Source organism: Mauremys mutica, chromosome 1, assembly GCF_020497125.1.
Source record: "Mauremys mutica isolate MM-2020 ecotype Southern chromosome 1, ASM2049712v1, whole genome shotgun sequence".
Classification (NCBI taxonomy): domain Eukaryota; kingdom Metazoa; phylum Chordata; order Testudines; family Geoemydidae; genus Mauremys; species Mauremys mutica.
The window spans coordinates 367,679,788-367,699,893 of NC_059072.1; the positions used below are offsets into that span (position 1 = coordinate 367,679,788).

At 52.1% G+C, this 20,106-nt stretch overlaps 1 protein-coding gene across 1 annotated transcript; it reads right to left on the bottom strand.

Annotated features, from left to right (window-relative positions):
• Positions 1–13,561: 13,561 nt before the first annotated feature.
• Positions 13,562–14,506, bottom strand: LOC123350546 (olfactory receptor 52R1-like; the record flags this gene model as incomplete). The annotated part of the gene is made up of 1 exon (XM_044989180.1): positions 13,562–14,506. A coding segment is annotated over exon 1 (939 nt), but the record flags the coding sequence as incomplete, so codon positions are not given.
• Positions 14,507–20,106: the final 5,600 nt, after the last annotated feature.

Sequence of the window (20,106 nt, forward strand, 5' to 3'; positions counted from 1 at the left end):
GTCCTTGTCCTGGGGCAGGAGCCTTCGCTCATGGACGGGGATACGAGAGGCCGCCTGGAGCGTCACCTCCGGAAGCTGACGCTGCAGCGGAGGTGGAGCCTTCCCCGGAGGATCCAGGAGTCCTTGCGGCTGTTTGCTGCTTTTGCCCCGCCGGCTGGCCCGCAGCTTCCTGGGGCCGGTGGAGAAAGGGGCATCGGGCAAAGCCAGCTGAGGCCCAGCCAGCCAGACGTCCCCGCAGGGAGCCTCTTGGCAGGAGACAGCAGAACCCATGGCCTTGCTACTGAGCGGAGGGATGAGCTCCAGCGGCACCTCGCGAGGAAGTGCCTAGAGATCAGGCTGGGGGTGAGGCCGGCCGTGGTGAAGAGATCCCAGAGAGTGGCCAGGGAGGGGGAGAGGATCCGCCTCCCCAGGCTGATCTGCGCAGGCCAGAATCCCCCCAAGCCCAGGGCCGGCTCCCTCCTCTGCCTGCTGCCCACGGCTGTGAATACCCTGGACATGAATGTGAGACACAAGCAGCTGGCGCATTTCTGGGGGCTGCCCACACTGCAGGCGGCGTCTCTGCGGAGGATGATGCTAAAGGCTCCGGCTGTGCCGCTGGGGAGTGCAGCAGGGAGGGCCTGGATGCAGATGGGCCTGGCTGGACGCATGGGGGCTGAGGAGCCGGAGAGGAATGGCTACAAGGAGCCGCCTCTGGTCACGGGGCCGCCTCTGGTCACAGCCGAGGCCAGGGACCATCTGGAGAGCCACATCCTGAGAAAGAAGCTCCAGCACGAGTGGGGCTTACCTCGGGTGGTGCTGAGATCCCTGGGCGCGTTCACACCCCCACCACCTTGGAGGGGCCCCCCTGGGCGGGCCCAGGCCCTAGCCAGCAAAAGCGTCACCACGGGCAGCCTGCTCTTCCTGCGCATGGAAACCAGGGAGCGCCTGGAGTCACACATCAGGAAACTGGCCCTGGAGCGGAGATGGGGCCTGCCCAAGAGGATCCTGGAGTCCTTAAGGATGTTCCCGCCGCCTGCCCCACCAGGAGCAGAGCCCAGACGCCAAACCCAGCCCCTGCTCCATGTCTTCCCTACACCCCCCCAAGGTCCTACAGCCCTCTCCACGGGGCAATCAGAAGAGCTCCAGCCAGGCCCCGGGGAGCCCCTCACCCACCGGTCCCAGCACTGGCTTGAAATGAGGGTAAAGGAGGGCAAAGCCAGCTGCCCTGAGGCAGTGTCCTAACACCCCCTGGGGAGCAGCAGCAGGAGAAGCCAGGAGACCTCCCAGACGAGCGATGGGGAAGTGCCCCCCAGCTCCCCACGCCACTTCCCGGAGGACAAGGCAGAGCTGAAATCCACCCTGGACTTTCCCAGGAAGAAGGTGCTGGGAATTTCCCACAGGGCCCAGGAGTCCCAGAGACGGGCCTTGTGCCCGGTGGCCCATGAGCCCCACCCACAGCAGAGAGAGCAGAGCTCTGAGGAAAGTCCTGGGCAGTGGAGGACCCACGATGGCGAAGGAGCTCCACGGATGGCGAAGACCGGCAGGCGCTCCCGGAGCTCGTCTGTGGAGACAGCTGTTTGGAATGAGAAGAGGATCTTGCGGGAGCTGGAATCCAGCTTCAGGAGAATAGCCCGGAGCCGCAGCCGCCATGGCCCAGGGGGGAAGCAGTCTCTGTCTCTGGAAATCGTGGGCCACCTGGAAATGGACCATTGCACATGCTTGGACTGCCTGTGCTGCAAGCTCGAGGGGTGGGACGGCGCCCGCTCTCCGGGGGCCAGCTCTCCTGGGTGGCAGACACAGCGTATCCATGCAAGGGGGTCAGCAACTCTCCTAGGAGATGCGGCAGCTCCAAGCCCTCTGCATGCTGAGCCCGGATGGCAGGGGCAGGGCACTCCCAGTGTGGCAAAATATGAACTGCCTGCCTCCTCTCCGTCGTCTCCGGAGGGCAGCGAGTCCAGGGCCTCTGACTGGTCTGAGGGAGAAAGCTCTCGCGCAGCCTCTCGCCCAGCGCCCGAGGGGTCCACGCTGGCACGGGTGTATCTTGCTTTTCCGCGAGCCGCAGCACACTGGCTGGACATCCACCTGGCGCAGAAGGCCCTGGGCTCCTTCATCCTGCCACCCTGCGTCATACGCTCCCAGGCCATCTATGCCGACATGGCAGCTGAGCGGCTGAGAGCCGCTGCCCAGGAACACAGGCGGGAAATGAACGTCCGGCTGCAGCGCAGGAGGGGCCGGAAAAGCCAGCTGGGAGGGCCCCGTCAGGAAGCCCTGGGAGAAAGAGCCCGCCCCGCGGGCACAGGAGAGCCGGGATTCCCGAGAGCTGGCTCCTTGGGCCGGAGACTGATCAGAGAGTCCCAGAGCCAGGCAAACCAGTACCAGTGTGAGACGTGCCATGGCCTCTTCACCGCCGGTGAGGAGGGACTCAGCCCCCAGCCCTGTCCTGCCGAGGGGGCTGGGAAGTCAGACGTGGCGAGGACTCAGCTAGAGACTCACGTGCGCCCGAGGGACAGGGAGACGTCAGGTGATGTCTGCAGAGGGGAGCAAGGTGCATCCTACCAGCGGTCTCGGGATCTGAGCCGTGCAGCTGGCGCCCCCCCGTACAAAGGTCCCGCTGGCGCTGAGGAGATGGTCGGGGACTGGGACAGCGAGGCCGTGGCAGCCTGGGACGCGCAGGGGGGAGGCAGCCTGGGGTGGATGGAGAGGAGGGACACCGAGGGGCGACGCGGCATGAGAGAGATGCCGGCGGAGGGGACAGGCCCCAGGGCTGGAACCAACACGAGGCAGACAGAGGCCCTGGTGCTGACTGAGGCACCGTCCGGGGCTGAACAGCCGCCTCGTGCCCCTCCAGGGAGAGGTGCTGAGTCACCGTCCGTCCCCTGCAAGGGGAAGGGCTTCACCTTCAGGGGAATCATGCTGGGCTTCCTCAAACACGTCACCTCCAGGCCATCGGTGGAGAAGAGAGGGCAGGTCGACAGGTCAGTGGCTGCACCACACAGAGCCCCGCCACCCCCTCAGAAACTCGCCCTATCCCCCAGGAGCGTGACCTTCAACGCCAGCGTCCACGTGCGGGAAGAGATCAGGAGATGCCAGCTGTGTTCCAGCGCGGAGGAGATGGACGGTGCTGGGAGAAAGGAGCCAGCCGCAGCCGCTCGGACCAGGGGGCTGCCAGGGAATGGGGCTCCCCAGGGATCTGCGGTGGCCTCCCCTGATGCCAGGTGAGGGGATAGCATGACCAGGGGAGAAGAACCTTCTCAAGAGGAAACAGGGCCCTCAGCAGAGTATGGTGGATACCAAGAAGGGGTGACCCTGAAAGTGACCAAATGCAGGGAGGGGAAGGTGCATGAACCCAGTGGGATGCCGGCTGTGCCAGCGGGACCTTCTGCCCCATGGCCACCACCCCCAGCCTGCCCCACCACCAGGGACACCAGAACAACCGGCAGTCACAAGGGAGAAGGAGGCAAAGGAGTCTCACAGTCTGGCTCAGCAGCCCTGGGCTCCAATCAGCCGTCTCCCATGGAGTCCTCCAGAACAGAGCTCAGAGAGCAGAGGGGTCGGGGACTCAGCCCTTCTCGCCCACGGGGTCTCTCCAAGAGCCGGGTGGAAGGCCCGCGGTGCAGCGGCAGGGCCAGAGGACCGGACAGTGAGGGGATCCTGGCCCGCAGCAGAGAGTGGAGATCTGGCAGCAGAGGGAGGCCCACCGGTAGAAGAACAAGGTCCAGAAGCAGAGAAGGGGAATCTCTGGTGGGAGAGGAAGTCCAGGATCGGCAGGGCACACACAGGAGGCCAGGCAAGGCCAGGTCACACGGGGTGGCCACACCAGCCAATGGCGTGGGAGGAAATGCCACCGAGGACCCATCCGGGACAGTCGCAGTGTCTAACCTGGAGCGCCGTGGGCACCGGGCCAGGCTGGAAACTGAGCTTCCGCAGCCAGGGTCACGTCCTGGCAAGAGCACAGGCCAGGTGTGCTGGTTCCACCAGCATCGTGCTCACGCCCACCTTCGCCACGTACACGACAGAACGCCAGCGCTGCGCGTGGAGAACCTGTGTGCCCTGCGGGAGAGGATGCAGGCCCGGCGGAGGAAGCTGTCCCCATCACTCAACAGCGCCGCCTCCGAAGAGGAGAGCCGCCTCCGGGCCTTGGACGAGAATTAGGGTTGGGGCTTGCAGGTTCCTAATAAAGCTCAATTTTGTGTGCAATCCGCAGGAGTGATCTGGGGCCCGACACAGCAGCATGGGGGAGGGCAGGGTCTAGTGGATGGCACTACTGTTGCCAGGTGTCCAGTTTTTGACAGGAAGGCCTGATTGAAAAGGGACCCTGTCGGCTCCAGTCAGCACCGCTGACCAGGCCGTTAAAAGTCTACTTGTCAGCACAACGGGGCTAAGGCAGGTTTCCTGCCTGCCGTGGCTTCACCTGGCACCCAGAAGTAACGGTATGTCCCCCTTCCAGTTCCTACGCATAGGGGCATCCAGGATGCTCTGCACGCTGCCTCCACCCCAAGCGCGAACTTCACAGCTCCGATTGGCCGTAGTTCCCAACCAATGGGAGCTGCAGGGGCGGTGTCTGCAAACAGGGCAGCGTGCAGAGCCCCCTGGCCATGCCTCTGGGTAGGAGTCAGAGGAAGAACATGCCACTGCTTTTGGGAGCTGTCTGAAGTAAGTGCTGCCTAAATCCTGCACCCTGACCCCATCCTGCTCCCCAACCCCTGTCCCAGCCCTGACCCCCTCCCACCCCCCAAACCCCTCATCCCCATCCTCACCCCAAAGCCTGCACTCCCAGCTGAAGTCCTCACCCCCTCCTACACCCTAACCTCCAGAGCCAGCCCAGTGAAATGAACGAGTGAGCAAGGGTGGGGAGAGTGAGCGACGGAGGGAGGGGGGATGGAGTGAGAGGGGGCGGGGCCTCGGAGAAGGGGCAGGGCAGGGGGCAGGGCAAGGGTGTTCGGTTTTGTGCAAGTAGAACCTTGGCAACCCCACCTGGGCAGCGCCTGGCACAGCAGGGCCTGATCCCAGCTGGGGCAGGGCCTGTCTCTCACGCTGTGTCTGGGCAGCGCCCGGCACAAGGGAGCTCTGATCCCAGCTGGGGCAGCGCCTGTCTCTCACGCTGTGTCTGGGCAGCGCCTGGCACAAGGGAGCTCTGATCCCAACTGGGGCAGGGCCTGTCTCTCACACTGTGTCTGGGCAGCGCCCGGCACAAGGGAGCTCTGATCCCAGCTGGGGCAGGGCCTGTCTCTCACACTGTGTCTGGGCAGCGCCCGGCACAAGGGAGCTCTGATCCCAGCTGGGGCAGGGCCTGACTCTCACACTGTGTCTGGGCAGCGCCCGGCACAAGGGAGCTCTGATCCCAGCTGGGGCAGGGCCTGACTCTCACACTGTGTCTGGGCAGCGCCCGGCACAAGGGAGCTCTGATCCCAGCTGGGGCAGGGCCTGTCTCTCACACTGTGTCTGGGCAGCGCCCGGCACAAGGGAGCTCTGACCTCAGCTGGGGCAGCGCCTGTCTCTCACGCTGTGTCTGGGCAGCACCCGTGTGACGATGCGGTTCTGGCGGGACCCAACTGAGAGTGCCAAATCAGGACCAATTGCTCAAACAGGGCAGTCACAGCCCTAGGCTGGGGTTTTTCCACCTCTAAGGCAAACCAAACCAGCCAGACAAAAAGGACTTTGGTCTCACACCACTGGCTAACCACAAGTCACACAAGCAATTTCCTTAGACACTCCAGTCTCCCAGCATCACCACCAGTGCACTCGTCCTGGGGATGAATGGTTATGAAAACCAACACCCCAATAAAAGGAAAAGGTTCTCTCGATCCCAAAGGACCAAGCCCCAGACCCAGGTGAATATACACATCAGCTCTTACCCACAAATCATGCTGTTGCCAATCCTTTAGAATCTAAAATCTAAAGGTTTATTTACAAAGGGAAAAAGGTAGAGATGAGAGGTAGAATTGGTTAAATGGAATCGATTGCATACAGTAATGGCAAAGTTCTTAGTTCAGGCTTGCAGCAGCAATGGCATAAACTGCAGGTTCAAATCAAGTCTCTGGAACATCCCCCGCTGGGATGGATCCTCAGTCCCTTGTGTAGAGCTTCAGTTTGTAGCAAAGTCTCTCCAGAGGTAAGAAGCAGGATTGAAGACAAGATGGAGATGAAGCATCAGCCTTATATAGGCTTTTCCAGGTGTAAGAATCTCTTTGTTCTCACTGTGGAAAATCACAGCAAAATGGAGTCTGCAGTCACATGGACAAGTCTCTGCATACCTTGCTGAGTCACAAGGCGTGTCTGCCTTCTGTCCATGGGTCAATTGTGTAGCTGATGGTCCTTAATGGGCCATCAAACAGGCTAGGCAGAGCTAACACCAGCTTGTCTGGGAGGCTTCCCCCAGCAGCACAGCACAAACTTGAAATACAGACAGCATAGAGCCAACATTCATAACTTCAACTAAAAATGATACAGACATACAGACAGCATAATTATAACCAGCAACCCATAATCTGGTCTTAGACACCTTAGATGACCCCCTTTATCTACGATTTGGTGCCACTGCAGGACCTTGGTTGCAACCCATGTTCTATATGGTCCCAATTTATATCAATAACGTCACACCCCCAACGCAAAATTGATGCAGGAAGGGATGACAAAACATCACTGACTGCATCCCAAGAGCCCCCTTTCCTTGGGTCTGTCTCACTACAGCTAGTGTTGGGCTAGAGGCCGTACCAGTGTATAACAGAAATGGCCTATCAAAGTCATGTTCAATAACATGAATGAATCTCTTTACAAACTTAAGGTATAACTTGGTTAGCTTTTGCAGCGTGGTTCCTGTATGTTTCATGTGATCTTGCCAAGAGCTAAAGAAAACAGCTACTTTATCCATACCAGCTCTGGCCAATGTTTGGAACCCAATTAACATTAAACCAATGTAGATATTGATGTATACAGTATAGCAAGGCCCTTTAACATAAAGTGTGTTTTTATGTTTTCCTTTCAACATGTTCAAGGGATTTTCCAAAAGATTAGGCACATTGTACATTGTTACAGTTCTTGGCAATAGCAACACATTAGTTACAAAATTTAGCATTAGCAATAACAACAAATTAATTGCAAGTGTCCATCTACAAACATGTTTGTCATGCCACACCCGAGCCTCAGAGACCTGGGAAAATCTTAAACACACCCCCAGGCGCCTCAAAGAGGCAATACTTCCCCTCTCGCAAGCACAGAGTCTCGGTGTAGCAGAAAATTTTTAATAACATGAGGTAAATGACATCAGCATTAAATTGGGAAAACACCATAACTAGGGTTCATAGACCAAACCATGAGCAAAGGCCCACCCCAGCAAATTGGGCCGTGTCCTCTCCCTTTGGTTCTTGAGTGCGGCAACCCCAAAATCACCCAAAGTCCCAAAAGTCCAACAACCCAAATGTCTCTTTAGTCCAACACCCAAGAATCACCTGAAGTCCAAAAAGTCCAACAACCCAAAAGTCTCTGTCCCGGTCAGTGCAGCCCCAGAGTTCAAAAGTTTATCTGCTGGGTTTTATCACCTCCCCCCCCCAGCCTGGGTGGAAATGGGGAGGAGGGGCACACGGGGTGTTAAGGGGCACCTTACGTAGCCTGAGGCCGACTGTCCCACCTCTCTGTGGGGTTCTGCTGCAGCCTTCACCACGAGCCGCTCCACTCCACCAGCCAACCGATGAGCCGCTCCAGCCGTCCCACAAACTGCTCCACTCCGCCAGCCGCTCCACTCCACTCCACTCACTGTCCCTTGGACTGCTCCAAGCATCCCGCAAACTGCTCAGCTGCGCTTCACTCCACTCGCCAACCTGTGGGCTGCTCCAACTGCCCCACCAACTGCTCTGCTCTGCCAGCCACTTAGCAATATATTTTCAGACTCCCCCACTGGTTAATACAGCACTTAGTGATCTCAGCTCTTAGTGATTTCAACTTGTAGTAGGGGAGCCCCAGTGCTGGTGCACTATTGGCCCAAAGTGAATTCAGCACAGCAGCCTGTAAATAGACTCTTAATGGAATCAAGATTAGCTCTGCTATTCAACAGTGGAGAGAAGAGGAGCAGCAATCAGCATTTCAGGCCCTCAAACAGGGCCCATACTACCAAGTATAAATACCAACCCCCAACCTTTCTCAATTCACTGGCATTGGAACCCCCATCCCTTGTCTAGCAAGTGCTACTCAGTTGATGGTGAGTCCCTCTGTCATAAAACAGTTCCATTGGCCTTGATTCAGGGTAATCAGGGTAGCACCACTTTATTCTTCTTGCCCCAATAACAGAGAAACTGGGGATCCCACAGCAGCCAAAGTGACCATTTGGGCTGCTGTGGGCTCATGCTAGGCGGGGTGGGTGTGCCTATGCAAACAAGATCAGCCCCTGAAGTTCTTTTGTATAACTTGCCACAATTCACCACCAGATGTCAGGGTAGAGCTCATCCTGACTCCGCTTACATCAACATTCAATTTCATCTGCCATTTTGTTGCCCAGTCACCCAGTTTTGAGAAATCCTTTGTGGGAAAACACAGGATAAGCCTCTTCTATGGTCCATTGTGAGTTAAGTGTTGTCTTAAAACTTTAATTTTGTGAATTAAGTGTTAAGATGTGCTGGCTGAATACCTTGTAGGTGTTACCACAGGAGCAAACACATCTGAAATACAGGTACATACTCAATATTCAGATACAAAAATGATAAATGCATACAGATAGGGTAATCATATTTGGCAAACTATAACTTTTCCATAGACACCTTACATGATATAATTTGTACAAGATTTGTTGTGATTATTTAACAGTGCTAGCAACAGTGATCTACCCAGTCATATTTTAATCAGATATCTCAAGTATATTAGAAACAAAGGAAATCCAGAGAGTGGTAAAGGCCTTTACTAGATGCAGATGGTAACACTTAATAATCATGCAGAAAGGGGAAAACTGTTCAAATAATCTTTCTGTGTTGCATTTGGAAAGAAGCTGGACGATGCACTCAGATCACATGAAGTTCTTTCTCATCCACTGGTAACTATGGGAAGACTGATAGCATGCTAATATTATGCCAGTATTCAAAAAGGGATGACTTGGGTATTAAATGCTTGTCAGCTTGACATCAGTCCTGGGCACAATAATGGAAAAGCAGATAGGATATTTAGTCAATAAACACTTAAAGGATAAGACTACAATTCATACCGTAATACAAGATATAATGGGAAATATGACATGTCAAACAGACATGATTTCTTTTTTTAGGTGATATCAAATTTGCTTGATAAAGGCAATTGAAGAGATGGAATAGACTTAGACCATTGCAAGTCGTTTGACCTAATACCACGTGACATTTAGATCAATTAACTAGCACTAGAGAGTATCACTAGATCTTTCATTAGATGGAGTGAGAACTGACTAACTGATAGATCTCAGAAAGGAGACAGCCATGGGGAATCATCATCCAATGGGCTTTTTCTTGTGGTTCACAAAGGTCAGCTAACGCCCACTGATGTATATCTCTATGGGCCAGTTTGGAGGGCTGGAGAAAGGGGTCTATTGAACAGAACAGCTAATCATCAAGTGATCCATCCTCCATCGCCCATTCGCAGCTTCTAGCAAACAGAATTTGGGACATCACCTCTGCCCATCCTGTATAAGGAAAGGAGAACACGTCACTCCGCTCTATGGCAGGGAGCATCACAAACAGCCATCTCTGAAACGTAAGGGCCATTCACAGGCTGTTCCTCACATGTCCCAGGCCTCCTGCCCAGGCCCTGGCTGTGCTGCAGGGATGCCACAGGTCTGACACTTACTCTGGTGGTGGCCACATGCCCTCAGGCTCTAGGTGGCAGGACCCTTCTTCCCAGTGTCGGCTCCCCCATTGGGGTTATGATTCCTCTTCCACTGTAGTCTGTAAGGCCTGTTAGCTTGGGGCATCTTCCTGGGCTGGATCCTCTGACCAGGGTCCCCCTCGCTCTCCCAGCTGCTCAGTGCACCCAGCTCAAGACTGCTCCAGCCCCAGCTCTGCTGCTGCTCTTCCTCCAGCTCCCTGGGCTGCTTCTCTGGTCAGGGCTGGTGCAGCTCTGCTCCCAGCACAGCTCTTTGGGCTGCTTCTCTGGCTGCTGTGGCTCTGTTCCCAGCACTGACCTGCTCCCTGGGATTCTTCTCTGACCCCTCTGGCTCTGGCCGCTGCGGCTCTGCTCCCAGCTCAGCCTGGGACCCTGCTCTCTCCTTAGCTCGGACCTGCTCTGGCCCAAGCAGCTGCAGCCTCCGACTCCCTCATTGGCCTGCCTGCCCTGTCAATCAACCTCACTTGCAGCATTGGTCTTTCCCCATTGCCCCTGGAACCTGTCAGTCTCAGGGGCCTGGTTTCCCATCAAACCTTCATACTGGGAAAGGGCCAATCAAAAACTCTCACAATGTTTTTGTGAGGTGCCAACTGTCCCTTTACATTCCCCCTGGCTAAAATTCTGAAACAGCCACAATGTTCACTCCAGCACAGCAGGGCCCCATATTAACAGGATTTACCAGCATCGTGTTATATAAAACCATACACAATTAATAAAAGGACATTTTATATATTTAATATCCTATGTCCACTACTTTATATTATACACGACAATATTCATTAAAGCACTACATAGAACCAATCACAAAATAATGTTTAAGTGTAACAGGCAGTACACCACTAGTAGTTCTCTGGGACGTTCTTAATCTGGTGGCTCGTTACTCCTATTTTCTATTCCCCTGTTCCTGGGTAGGACCAGGTCAATTTGAGGGACCTGTCAATTTTCATCAGGGTTGAGTTTCCTGATTTCAGTCTCCTCAGAACATGCTGCTCTGTGCCCTGGTCGGAATAAAAGTCCAACGTTTTAGCTGGTCCCTATGTGTTAGGCTGGATAGTGTAAACCGACATTTCAGGATTGTTGTGAGTGACCACACTGTGGGGATTTGACTCCCGCTTGTCCTGTAGTTTATTGCGTCTCCAGCATCTATGGTAACGAACTGGTACATGGTCACCAGGTCTGATGAGTGCCCCTCTGGACTTGCGATCATAAGCCCTTTTCCTACATTTGGCTGCGTCTCTAGTTGTACTGAAAGCAACTTCACCAGCTGTCTTGGGCCTGTCATGGGCACCTTTGCCGCAACCATGGAAATCGATCAACTCCTTCTTAGAAAAGAGATGCCTCTCTGGCAGCGCCCTTAATTTAGTCACCTGTGCAGGAACCAGCCACTGAGCCAGGGAATTAGGCCTTTGTTCCATTTGGCAATAAACCTGGCCAGGTGCCTTCGTATCTTATCGGAGTCTGTGGTCATTGGGGGTTCTCTCGGGGCCTGCCGTGCCAGCTTTCTGCGCCGGGCCAGGGCAGTGCGCAGCTGGAACACGCACGCAGCCGACTGTGATCATCAATGGACAGAGAAGAGCACCACACCATTGTCGTCAGCCTACCTAAAGAGCTTCTAGAAGTAGTGATCAAAAGCGTCATGCAGAGCGTATGTCAGACTCAGCTTCACCGTTCAGCTTCAGCCCCTGGGCAGTGGGTGCCCTGGAGTTTCAGATAAGGTTCTCTGTACGTGTGGAAATAGCCGGCTAATGACTGGTGTGCATTGATCTCCCTCCTGCCAAGCTACCGCAGCCACCCTGGCCTCTGCCTAGCATCCCAAATCCCAGCTAATGCAGAGACTTATCCTTCCGCTTCTCTCAGCTGTTGTCCCTCTAGCTTCAACTTGATCCCTGGCCCTGCCCCGGAGGCCTGGCTCAGGGCAAAGGGCTCCCAGCCCATCCCCATTGCAGGGCTCTGCCTGCTACTGGCCCCCCATCGGGGGGAACAAAGAGGAGCTGAATGCGAAGGAAATAAGCCACACAAGGGTCTCTTCCCTCAGGACTCTGTAGCTGAGCTTTAAGACCAACAAACTGTATGATGCACAAAGTCTCTTGCCTGCTACAAGACCCACTCCCAATCAGCTGCTTTTATACAGCTTCCTGGATTCTGTCTCCGCTCCTGACTGGCCTGTCAGCCCCAGCGCTGCAGCGTCACTGCCCTCACTGCAGGCTCCTTGTCAGGCTGCAGCAGCTCCCATCACAGCCCCAGAGCAGAGGGAGCCCAGCTAGGGGGAAAAGGAGGTGGAGACTGTGACACCCTGCAACCCTATATTCACCACGGGCATATAATAATGGTATGTTTTGTACAAAGGATGCCTTGTGAGGTATCATTCTAAAAATCGTGATCTATTGAACATGAATATCCTGTTAAGTTGCCTGTGTTGTCACTGTACTTGAAGTTAAGAAGTTTGGCTCTGCATATGCTACTGAAACATGGGGCGAGGTTGAGAACCCCCTCAAGCCACCTTTCAGGTACGACAATAAAAAGGCCAAAGACGGTCCATGGCTAAGTGAGGAAAGACACACAAGCCCGAGGATCACCCCAGGAACTGTCCAATGGAAACCTCCCTGTGATAGCACTGCACAAGGGCACTCTTTGGCCCAGGTCACAGCAAAAGGGCTTTGAGCAAGTTCAAAGAATTTATAAAAGGGGCAATAACATGATGACAGAGTTGCCATTCTCCCTATAACAACACACCAGAAACTACCAGAGGGAAAAGACAGAACTGGGGGAAAATGCTGGTCCCAGGCAGGAAAGAAGGAAGCCTGCTTGCAAAAGCTAATCTGCTTCTGCTAACTGGGTGAGACCCTGCTTGATTCAAATCCTCCCTAGTACTTTAGGCTTAGATCGTGATTTTGTTTTATTTCTTATGGTAATCTACTCTGAGCTGTTTCCTTTCACCGATACGCACTTATAAGTTCTCTTTCTGTAGCTAAAATACCGATTTTATATTTTACCTAGCACGCTCTGTAGTCTGAAGTGCAAAGGGGAAAAATCTCAGCCCATGCACAAAAGTTGCTGCACATCCATTTTTCCTTTCTAGAAATGGTGAACTGGGTAATGAATTCATACTGGTCGGGTTTTGACCAGGGCGGGACAGTAGAGGTCTGGGATCTTAGGCTGGGCATCTGGGAGTATTGTGGTCGTAGGTTCTTTATTGCAGTTTCATGAGTGGCTGGCCTGGGCAGTTGTGAACACATCTGGGGGTGGTCCCTGCTCATGGCTGTTGATGTGAGGCAAGCTTGGAGGGTTTCAGCTTGTCACAATGTTACAATGCAAGAGGAAACCCAGATTGGTGAGACAGAAGGGTCAGCTGTACCTCAGTTCCAGGTGGCATCCCAGGGGGGAACCCATCATACAGATGATCCAGAGAGTGATGGGGGAATGGAGCAGAGTGATAAACAGGGGCAGAGCCATGGGGGAAAAGGCCCAGAAGTGCGTGTAGCCATGACGGAAGATGTGGAGCAGCTATGGGGCTTTTGGGGGAAAAGGTGGGGCAAGGGGCAGGTGTCCAGGTTTAACAGGTGAATTATAATTAGAAAGGTGGCAACCCTATGTGTTAATGAGTTGTACGTACACCAGTTCCATAGTACGTCATGCTGAGAATGCACAGTAAGGGCAGGAAAGGGTTTAATGTCTCTTTGATGCCACCAGCCAGGTCTGCATGGACCTAGGTCTCAGACCTAGAGCACCAGGAGAAAACTTTAGTCCCTTTATGAGTAAAGAGCCGGAGCAGCCTGTCCCGGATCTGTTTGGTCCTCACCCCGTAGATGATGGGGTTTAGCATGGGGGGCACAAGGAGGTACACGTTGCCAATAAAAACGTGAAAATGAAGGGGTAAATTGTGCCCAAATCGGGTTGTGAGGGAAGAGAAGAGAGTTGGGATATAAAAGGCTAAGATGACACAGAGGTGGGAGCCGCAGGTCCCAAACGTCTTGAGCCGGGCGTCTTTTGTGGGGAGGCTGAAGATGGCCCTGAGGATCTGGATATAGGACACAACAATAAAAAACACATCCAGACCAATCCTACAGAATAGCACAAATAGGCCATAGTAACTACTGACGCGGATGTCGGCACAGGCCAGCTTCACCACATACATATGCTCACAGTGTGTATGGGGGATGATGTTGGTTCTGCAATATGGCCACCGCCTCGCCAGGAAGGGATAGGGTAGTGCAAGCATGCTGCCACGCAGCACGACGGCCAGGCCAATCTTGACCACCATGCGGTTTGTCAGGATGGTGGAATGTCTCAAGGGATGGCAGATGGCCACGTACCGATCCACAGCCATGGCCACAAAGATTCCAGACTCGATCGCTGAGAAACAGTGAATGAAGTACAGCTGGGCGAGGCAGGCACTGAATTCGATCTCCCTGGAATTGAACCAGAAGATTGCCAGAATTTTGGGCATGGTGGATGTGGACAGCACCAGGTCGGTGACAGCCAGCATGCAGAGGAAATAGTACATGGGCTCATGGAGGCTCGGCTCCCTCTTCACAATGAACAGAATAGTGAAGTTTCCCAAGATGACTATGACGTACATGGTGCAGAAGGGGATGGAGATCCAGACATGGGCCACCTCAAGGCCAGGAATGCCCAGCAGGATGAAGGTGGAGGGGTTGGTGAATTCGGTTGTGTTGGAATCTGACATGGAGAAGCGGAGAAGTTGTTCAACTCCGATGCAGAACGATGTCTCCTACTTGTACCGTACGTTCCCTTGACTTTCTGTATATGCCCAGGGTCTAGAGCGATGGTCGCAATGCAACTGCCTGGATGAAGAGACAATGTAAATATCAGACAGTTCATGCACTACAGGAGGATATTCTCATGGGAGAAGCAGATTGATCGCTATTCACACATTGAAAAATGACATTTTTATTATGCAGAGAAATTAATTATAAACAACTGACCCTACTAATGCCAATGAGGCTCCCTGCATCAATAATTTGTATACATTGTGGAGAGGGAAACATTAACAGGCACTAGCTGGAAATACACCTCAGGGAAAAAAACCTTGTCATCACTGATAGCAACTCTATGGAAACACCGGCTCATTCGCAGCAGTGGCCAAAACAAAGACAATGTTCTGATGTATGAGGAAAGGGTTGGAGAATAACCTGCTGTGGACAAACATTCAGTTTTGGTCATCCAGTGTCTGTAAAGGATATAGCAAATAAAAGGGGAATTCTGAGCTAGGCTTTGAGAAGCGGGGAGGCTGCCATATGCAGAGTGACTGAAAAGTCTAGGACTGTTTAGAGAAGAGACAAACAAGGGGGCATATGACTGAGGAAAGGAAAAGAAAGACTGGAGCTAATTACATTACATTCAGACTGAGAAAAAGAGAAGAGTCCCCACCCAATAATATCTATAGACACTTAGTGCTTCAAAAGGGCTAATTCCCCAAAGCTGAGGCAAATTATCAGAAAAACTGACTGGGAGGAAAAGTTGGACAGAAAAATGGGAATGAAAATTGGAAGTTCTTGAACAAGAGTTTTGGATACCTTAAAAAGTCATGATTGTGCAGTTAAGAAAGTGGACAACTTTGGCTAAAAACCCACTTTAGTGGCAAAGTGAAGGCAGCAGTTAGGCAGGGGAGAGCAACATATAACACATGGGAAAAAAGAAAAATAGATAGCAAGCAATACAAATTAGAAGTTTTGAATATTGATCAGGGAAGTTAAAGACATCAAAGAAAAATCCATGCTTGGCTGAGTTAAGGATCACAAAAAGGACGTTATTAAGTATATTAAGAAAAAAAGAAACTCTAGCAAATATTTAAGTGAGCTCCTAGAACGGAAAAGGAAATTTTTTAATTTTCCAGAAAAGGCAGATGTGTTCAAGAAATAGTTTTGTTCTGCATTTGGAAAGAAGCAGTGTGATATACTCATATCACCTCAGGCGATGAAACATTTTTCAGGCCATTAGTAGTCAAGCAGGGTGTGAAACAGCCTCTACAATAAAAACTTAGAGTTACAAACACCAGAGTTAGGGAGCAACTGATAAACCACAAATTTCCTTTGGAAGCAGTACACAATATGCAAAAGCAGAGCCACCTCCCGTCTCAAAAAGGAGGCAAATAGAGGGCAGGCCTCTGTTAAATATTAAAGTATTTTAAAAAAAGGAAAATTTCAAAATAAAAAGATTTGACAAGGTTAGAAAACAATGGAAAAGCTGTTATGGGATTATTGAAAAAAACAGCTAGGATTATAATTAATACCAGTCAACAACATGGTCTATGGAAAACAGGTCTTGTAAAATAATCTCAATTCTTTCATTATATAAGAGTTCATGTTTGGTTGATGAAGGGAACTGCGCAGACGCACTAAACCTTAATTTCTCTGAGACATTAGATTTACTAGGGGAAAATATTCAGATAAACAAAGAAACACTCTACAATATCAGTACAGAACAGGTAAAATGGAATAAAAACTAGCTAACTGACAGATCTCAGAAACCAATTGCAAATTGACCATTGTCAGGGAATGAGGAAGTTTCTAGTGGATGCTGTGGCTGAAAGGGCTCATGCAATCCTTTAGTGCATAAAGAGGAGAGTGGGGAGTTAAAGCAGGGGAAGGATTTTACCTCTGCAAATGCACTGGTGTAATCGACTGTGTCCAGTTCTGGGTCCTCATTTCAAAAGGGACGTGGAAAAATTGGAGAAGGTGCAGAAAAGTCCCACAAAAATGATTTGAGGTGGGAGAAAATGCTGGTAAGAGAGAGAGAGAGAGAGACTTAAAGAACTTGATTTATTTATCTTATATAGAGATATTGGGCTCTCTAATCTAGCGGAGAAAGGCAGAGCAGGGCCCAATGGCTGGAAATTGAAGTCAGACAAATTCCAGTTGGAAATAAGGTCCAAATGTTTAGCACTGAGGGAGACTAACCGCTGGAGAACACAGCAAAGAGAAATGATGGATTCTCCAACTCTGCATGTCTGCAGACCCAGAGTGGATGCTTTCCCAGAAGATCTGCTTGAGGGCTTGTCTACACTTAAAATGCTACAAAGGCTCTGTCTTACTGCTTCAGTGTAGACACTACTTACACCGACAGCAGGGGTTGTCTTGTCAGTGTAGGTAATCCACCTCCCCAAGAGGTGGTAGCTAGTGCAGTGGTTCCTCCCTCAACCTCATGCTGTCTATACCACACTTAGGTAGAAATAGCTTAATCTCTTAGGTGTGGATTTATTTATTTATTTATTTTGCTGTTTCAAAAAAAGAAAAAAGAGCAAGGTTAAGTTGTATTAGCAGAGGCTTAGCATGCAAGTAACAGTATGTGATAGCACTGCTCTGCTTGGTGCTGGTTAGACCTCAGTTGAGTACTGTGTTCACTTTTGATCACGACTGTATAGAAAGGTGGAGGGAACCTGGAAAGGATCCAGAGGGAAGGCACAAAGATATTAGAAGGGATGCAGTGCAAGCCGTATGAACAAGCTGAAGGCACTGAGTGTGTTTAGTTTGGAAAAGAGGAGAATGAAGGGAGGACATGACAGCAGTCTTCAAATACTTGAAAGGTTTCCTTAAAAAAGTGGAGAAAAGTTTTGCTATCCTGCCGCAGAGCGCAGGACCAGAGGCAATCGGTCAAACTACAGCAGAGCAGATTTAGATTAAATTTCAGGAAAAACCTCCTAACTGTAACAACAGGAGGACAATGGAACAGACAACTTTGAAGGTTATGGAAGCTCCTTAGCTGGATGTATTCAAAAGGAGGAGGGACAGCCATCTGCCTTGGATGGTTTAGACTGAACACCTTCTGCATCTTGGCAGGGGGTGAGACTAGGTGACCCTTTTGGTGCATTATTGTGAAGTGTTTTAACCTCCATAGTCTCCAGAAGATAAAAGCCCAATAACAGTCCACCCACTCACCCACCCAGCCCCCACCTGGTTAACAGCCAGAGCCCTGAGATTCAAGAGAAGGAGGTAACAGTCTCTGCCTATTAACACACATCTGTCTTCTCAGGTCTTTACTCAGTTCTTATCCAAGGGAGTTTTCCCATAGTGGGGCCTGAGCGAACTATGGGCCATGGCATCAGAATTTGGCCTTTTATTGTACTTCTACCACCTTTAATCCTGAATGCTGTCCTGTGCCACAGAAATACACCCACCTCCACGCTGAATGGCATCAGCCGGGACGGGCAGGGATGCTAATCAAAGGAGGACATTTTGGCCAGTGCTACTGGAGCAAACTCCCTGTGGCAAGGGCCCTGGATGTTTAATGGCTGTGCAGAGCAGAATGACGCCCACGTTGCACTGAGTTTGTAAAGCAGGTGAGCTCCTCAGCAAAAGATGGTACCTGTGAATTCTGAGATAGAAGTGTCTTCCCTGGTTATCCCCCTCAGGTAGCCGTGTCCCACACCTCTCTCACCTCAGAGTCTCCAGCAACATCCCACGCTGAGACCCGACACCGGGGTGTGCACCATTTATAATATAGCTCTGTGCAATCCCCGTGGGGTTCATTCAGCCTCTAAAGGAGAAGTGGCACATTAATGTAAACAGGCTGGAGAAAAGCTGGTCTGCACTTCTGTGTTATTTAGCCAGCTTTCGGAGTAAACAGTAATTAAGGGACTTTCCCTAAGGGAGATGAGAACTCTTGGGCTCTCTGCTGAGCTACAGAGGAATGGGCTGCTCTGTGTATTTGTGTATATCTAAAAACCATAATCGATAATGAATGAAAAAAGGGATAACACCTATGTCTGCATAGGGAATGATACCTTGTGTCACGGAGTGTGGGGAGGCCCTGCACCTCTCTTCCTGAGATTCACTGTGACTCTCAGCCAGCCAGTAAATCAGAAGATTTATTAGATGACAGGAACACAGTCCCAAGTGGAGCATGTAGGTACAACCAGAACCCCTCAATCAAGTCCTTCTTGGGGGGTAAGGGAGCTTAGACCCCAGCTTGAGGTTCCCTGCATTGCACCCCCAGCCCAAGATTGAAAACATAACCTCCTCCAGCAGCTCTCTTCTCCCTCCCCGCAGCTTCTCCTCTCCTTTGTTCAGTCTCCCGGCCAGAAGGTGTCACTTCTTCGCATCCCCCTCCTGGCTCAGGTTACAGCTTAGGTAGCTTCCTTCAAGGGAAGTCCCCCATCCTCAATGTAACTCTCCAGCAACATTCCCAGGTCAAATCTGCCGTGCTTCCTGCTCCGTCACATCTCTCCCCTCTTCAAGACTGAACTGAGTGGGGTCACTCTGACCAGTGACTTGGGGAAGTTCAGGGCCCCCTCTCCTGGACAACATGTCCGCTATCAGGTTGGCACTTCCCTTCACATGGACCACGTCCATGTCATAGTCCTGCAGGAGCAGGCTCCACTTCAGGAGCTTGACGTTGGCTCCTTTCATCTGGTGCAGACAGGTCAGGGGAGAGTGGTCGGTGTACATGGTGAAGTGTCACCCAAAGAGATATGGCTCTAGTTTCTTAAGGGCCCACACCATGGCCAGGCATTCCTTCTCGATGGCCGCGTAGTTCTGCTCCCGGGGTGGCAACTTCTTGCTCAGGTACACGATGGGTGTCTCTCCCCCTTTTCATCCTCCTGCATTAACACCGCCCCCAGTCCCGTGTCTGAGGCATCAATGAACACCATAAAGGTCTTGACAAAGTCTGGGTTTGCCAGAACTGGGTCTCTGAGTAGAGCCTCCTTCAGCGCCCGGAGAGCCTGCTGGCACTGCTCAGTCCAGACCACCTTGTCTGGCTTCCCCTTCTTGCACAGCTCAGTGATGGGGGCGGCTATGGCGCTAAAGTGGGGCATGAACCTTCGATAGTACCCCACTATCCCAATAAAGGCCTGGACCTGCTTTTTGGTCTGGGGAACGGGCCAGTCTCTGATCACCTCCACTTTGGCTGGTTCCGGCTTTAGGCAGCCGCTCCCCAAATGGTGACCTAGGTAGGATACTTCAGCCATCCCCACCTTGCACTTCTCAGCTTTTACAGTCAGCCCAGCCTCCTAGAGTCAGTCCAGCACTTGTCTAACCTGGGACACGTGGTCCTCCCAGGTCTGGCTAAAGACACAGATGTCGTCAATATACGCCATGGCAAAACTCTCCATCCCCCTCAGCAGCTGATCCACCAGATGCTGGAAGGTGGCTGGCGCCCCCTTGAGGCTGAAAGACAGGGTCAGGGGCTCGTAGAGCCCCAGAGGGGTGATAAAGGCCGATTTCAGCCTGGCTTCTGCATCCAGCAACACTTGCCAGTAGCCCTTGGTAAGATCCATGGTGGTGAGGTACCGAGCGCCTCCCAGCTTGTCTAGGAGCTCATCAGGCCTGGGCA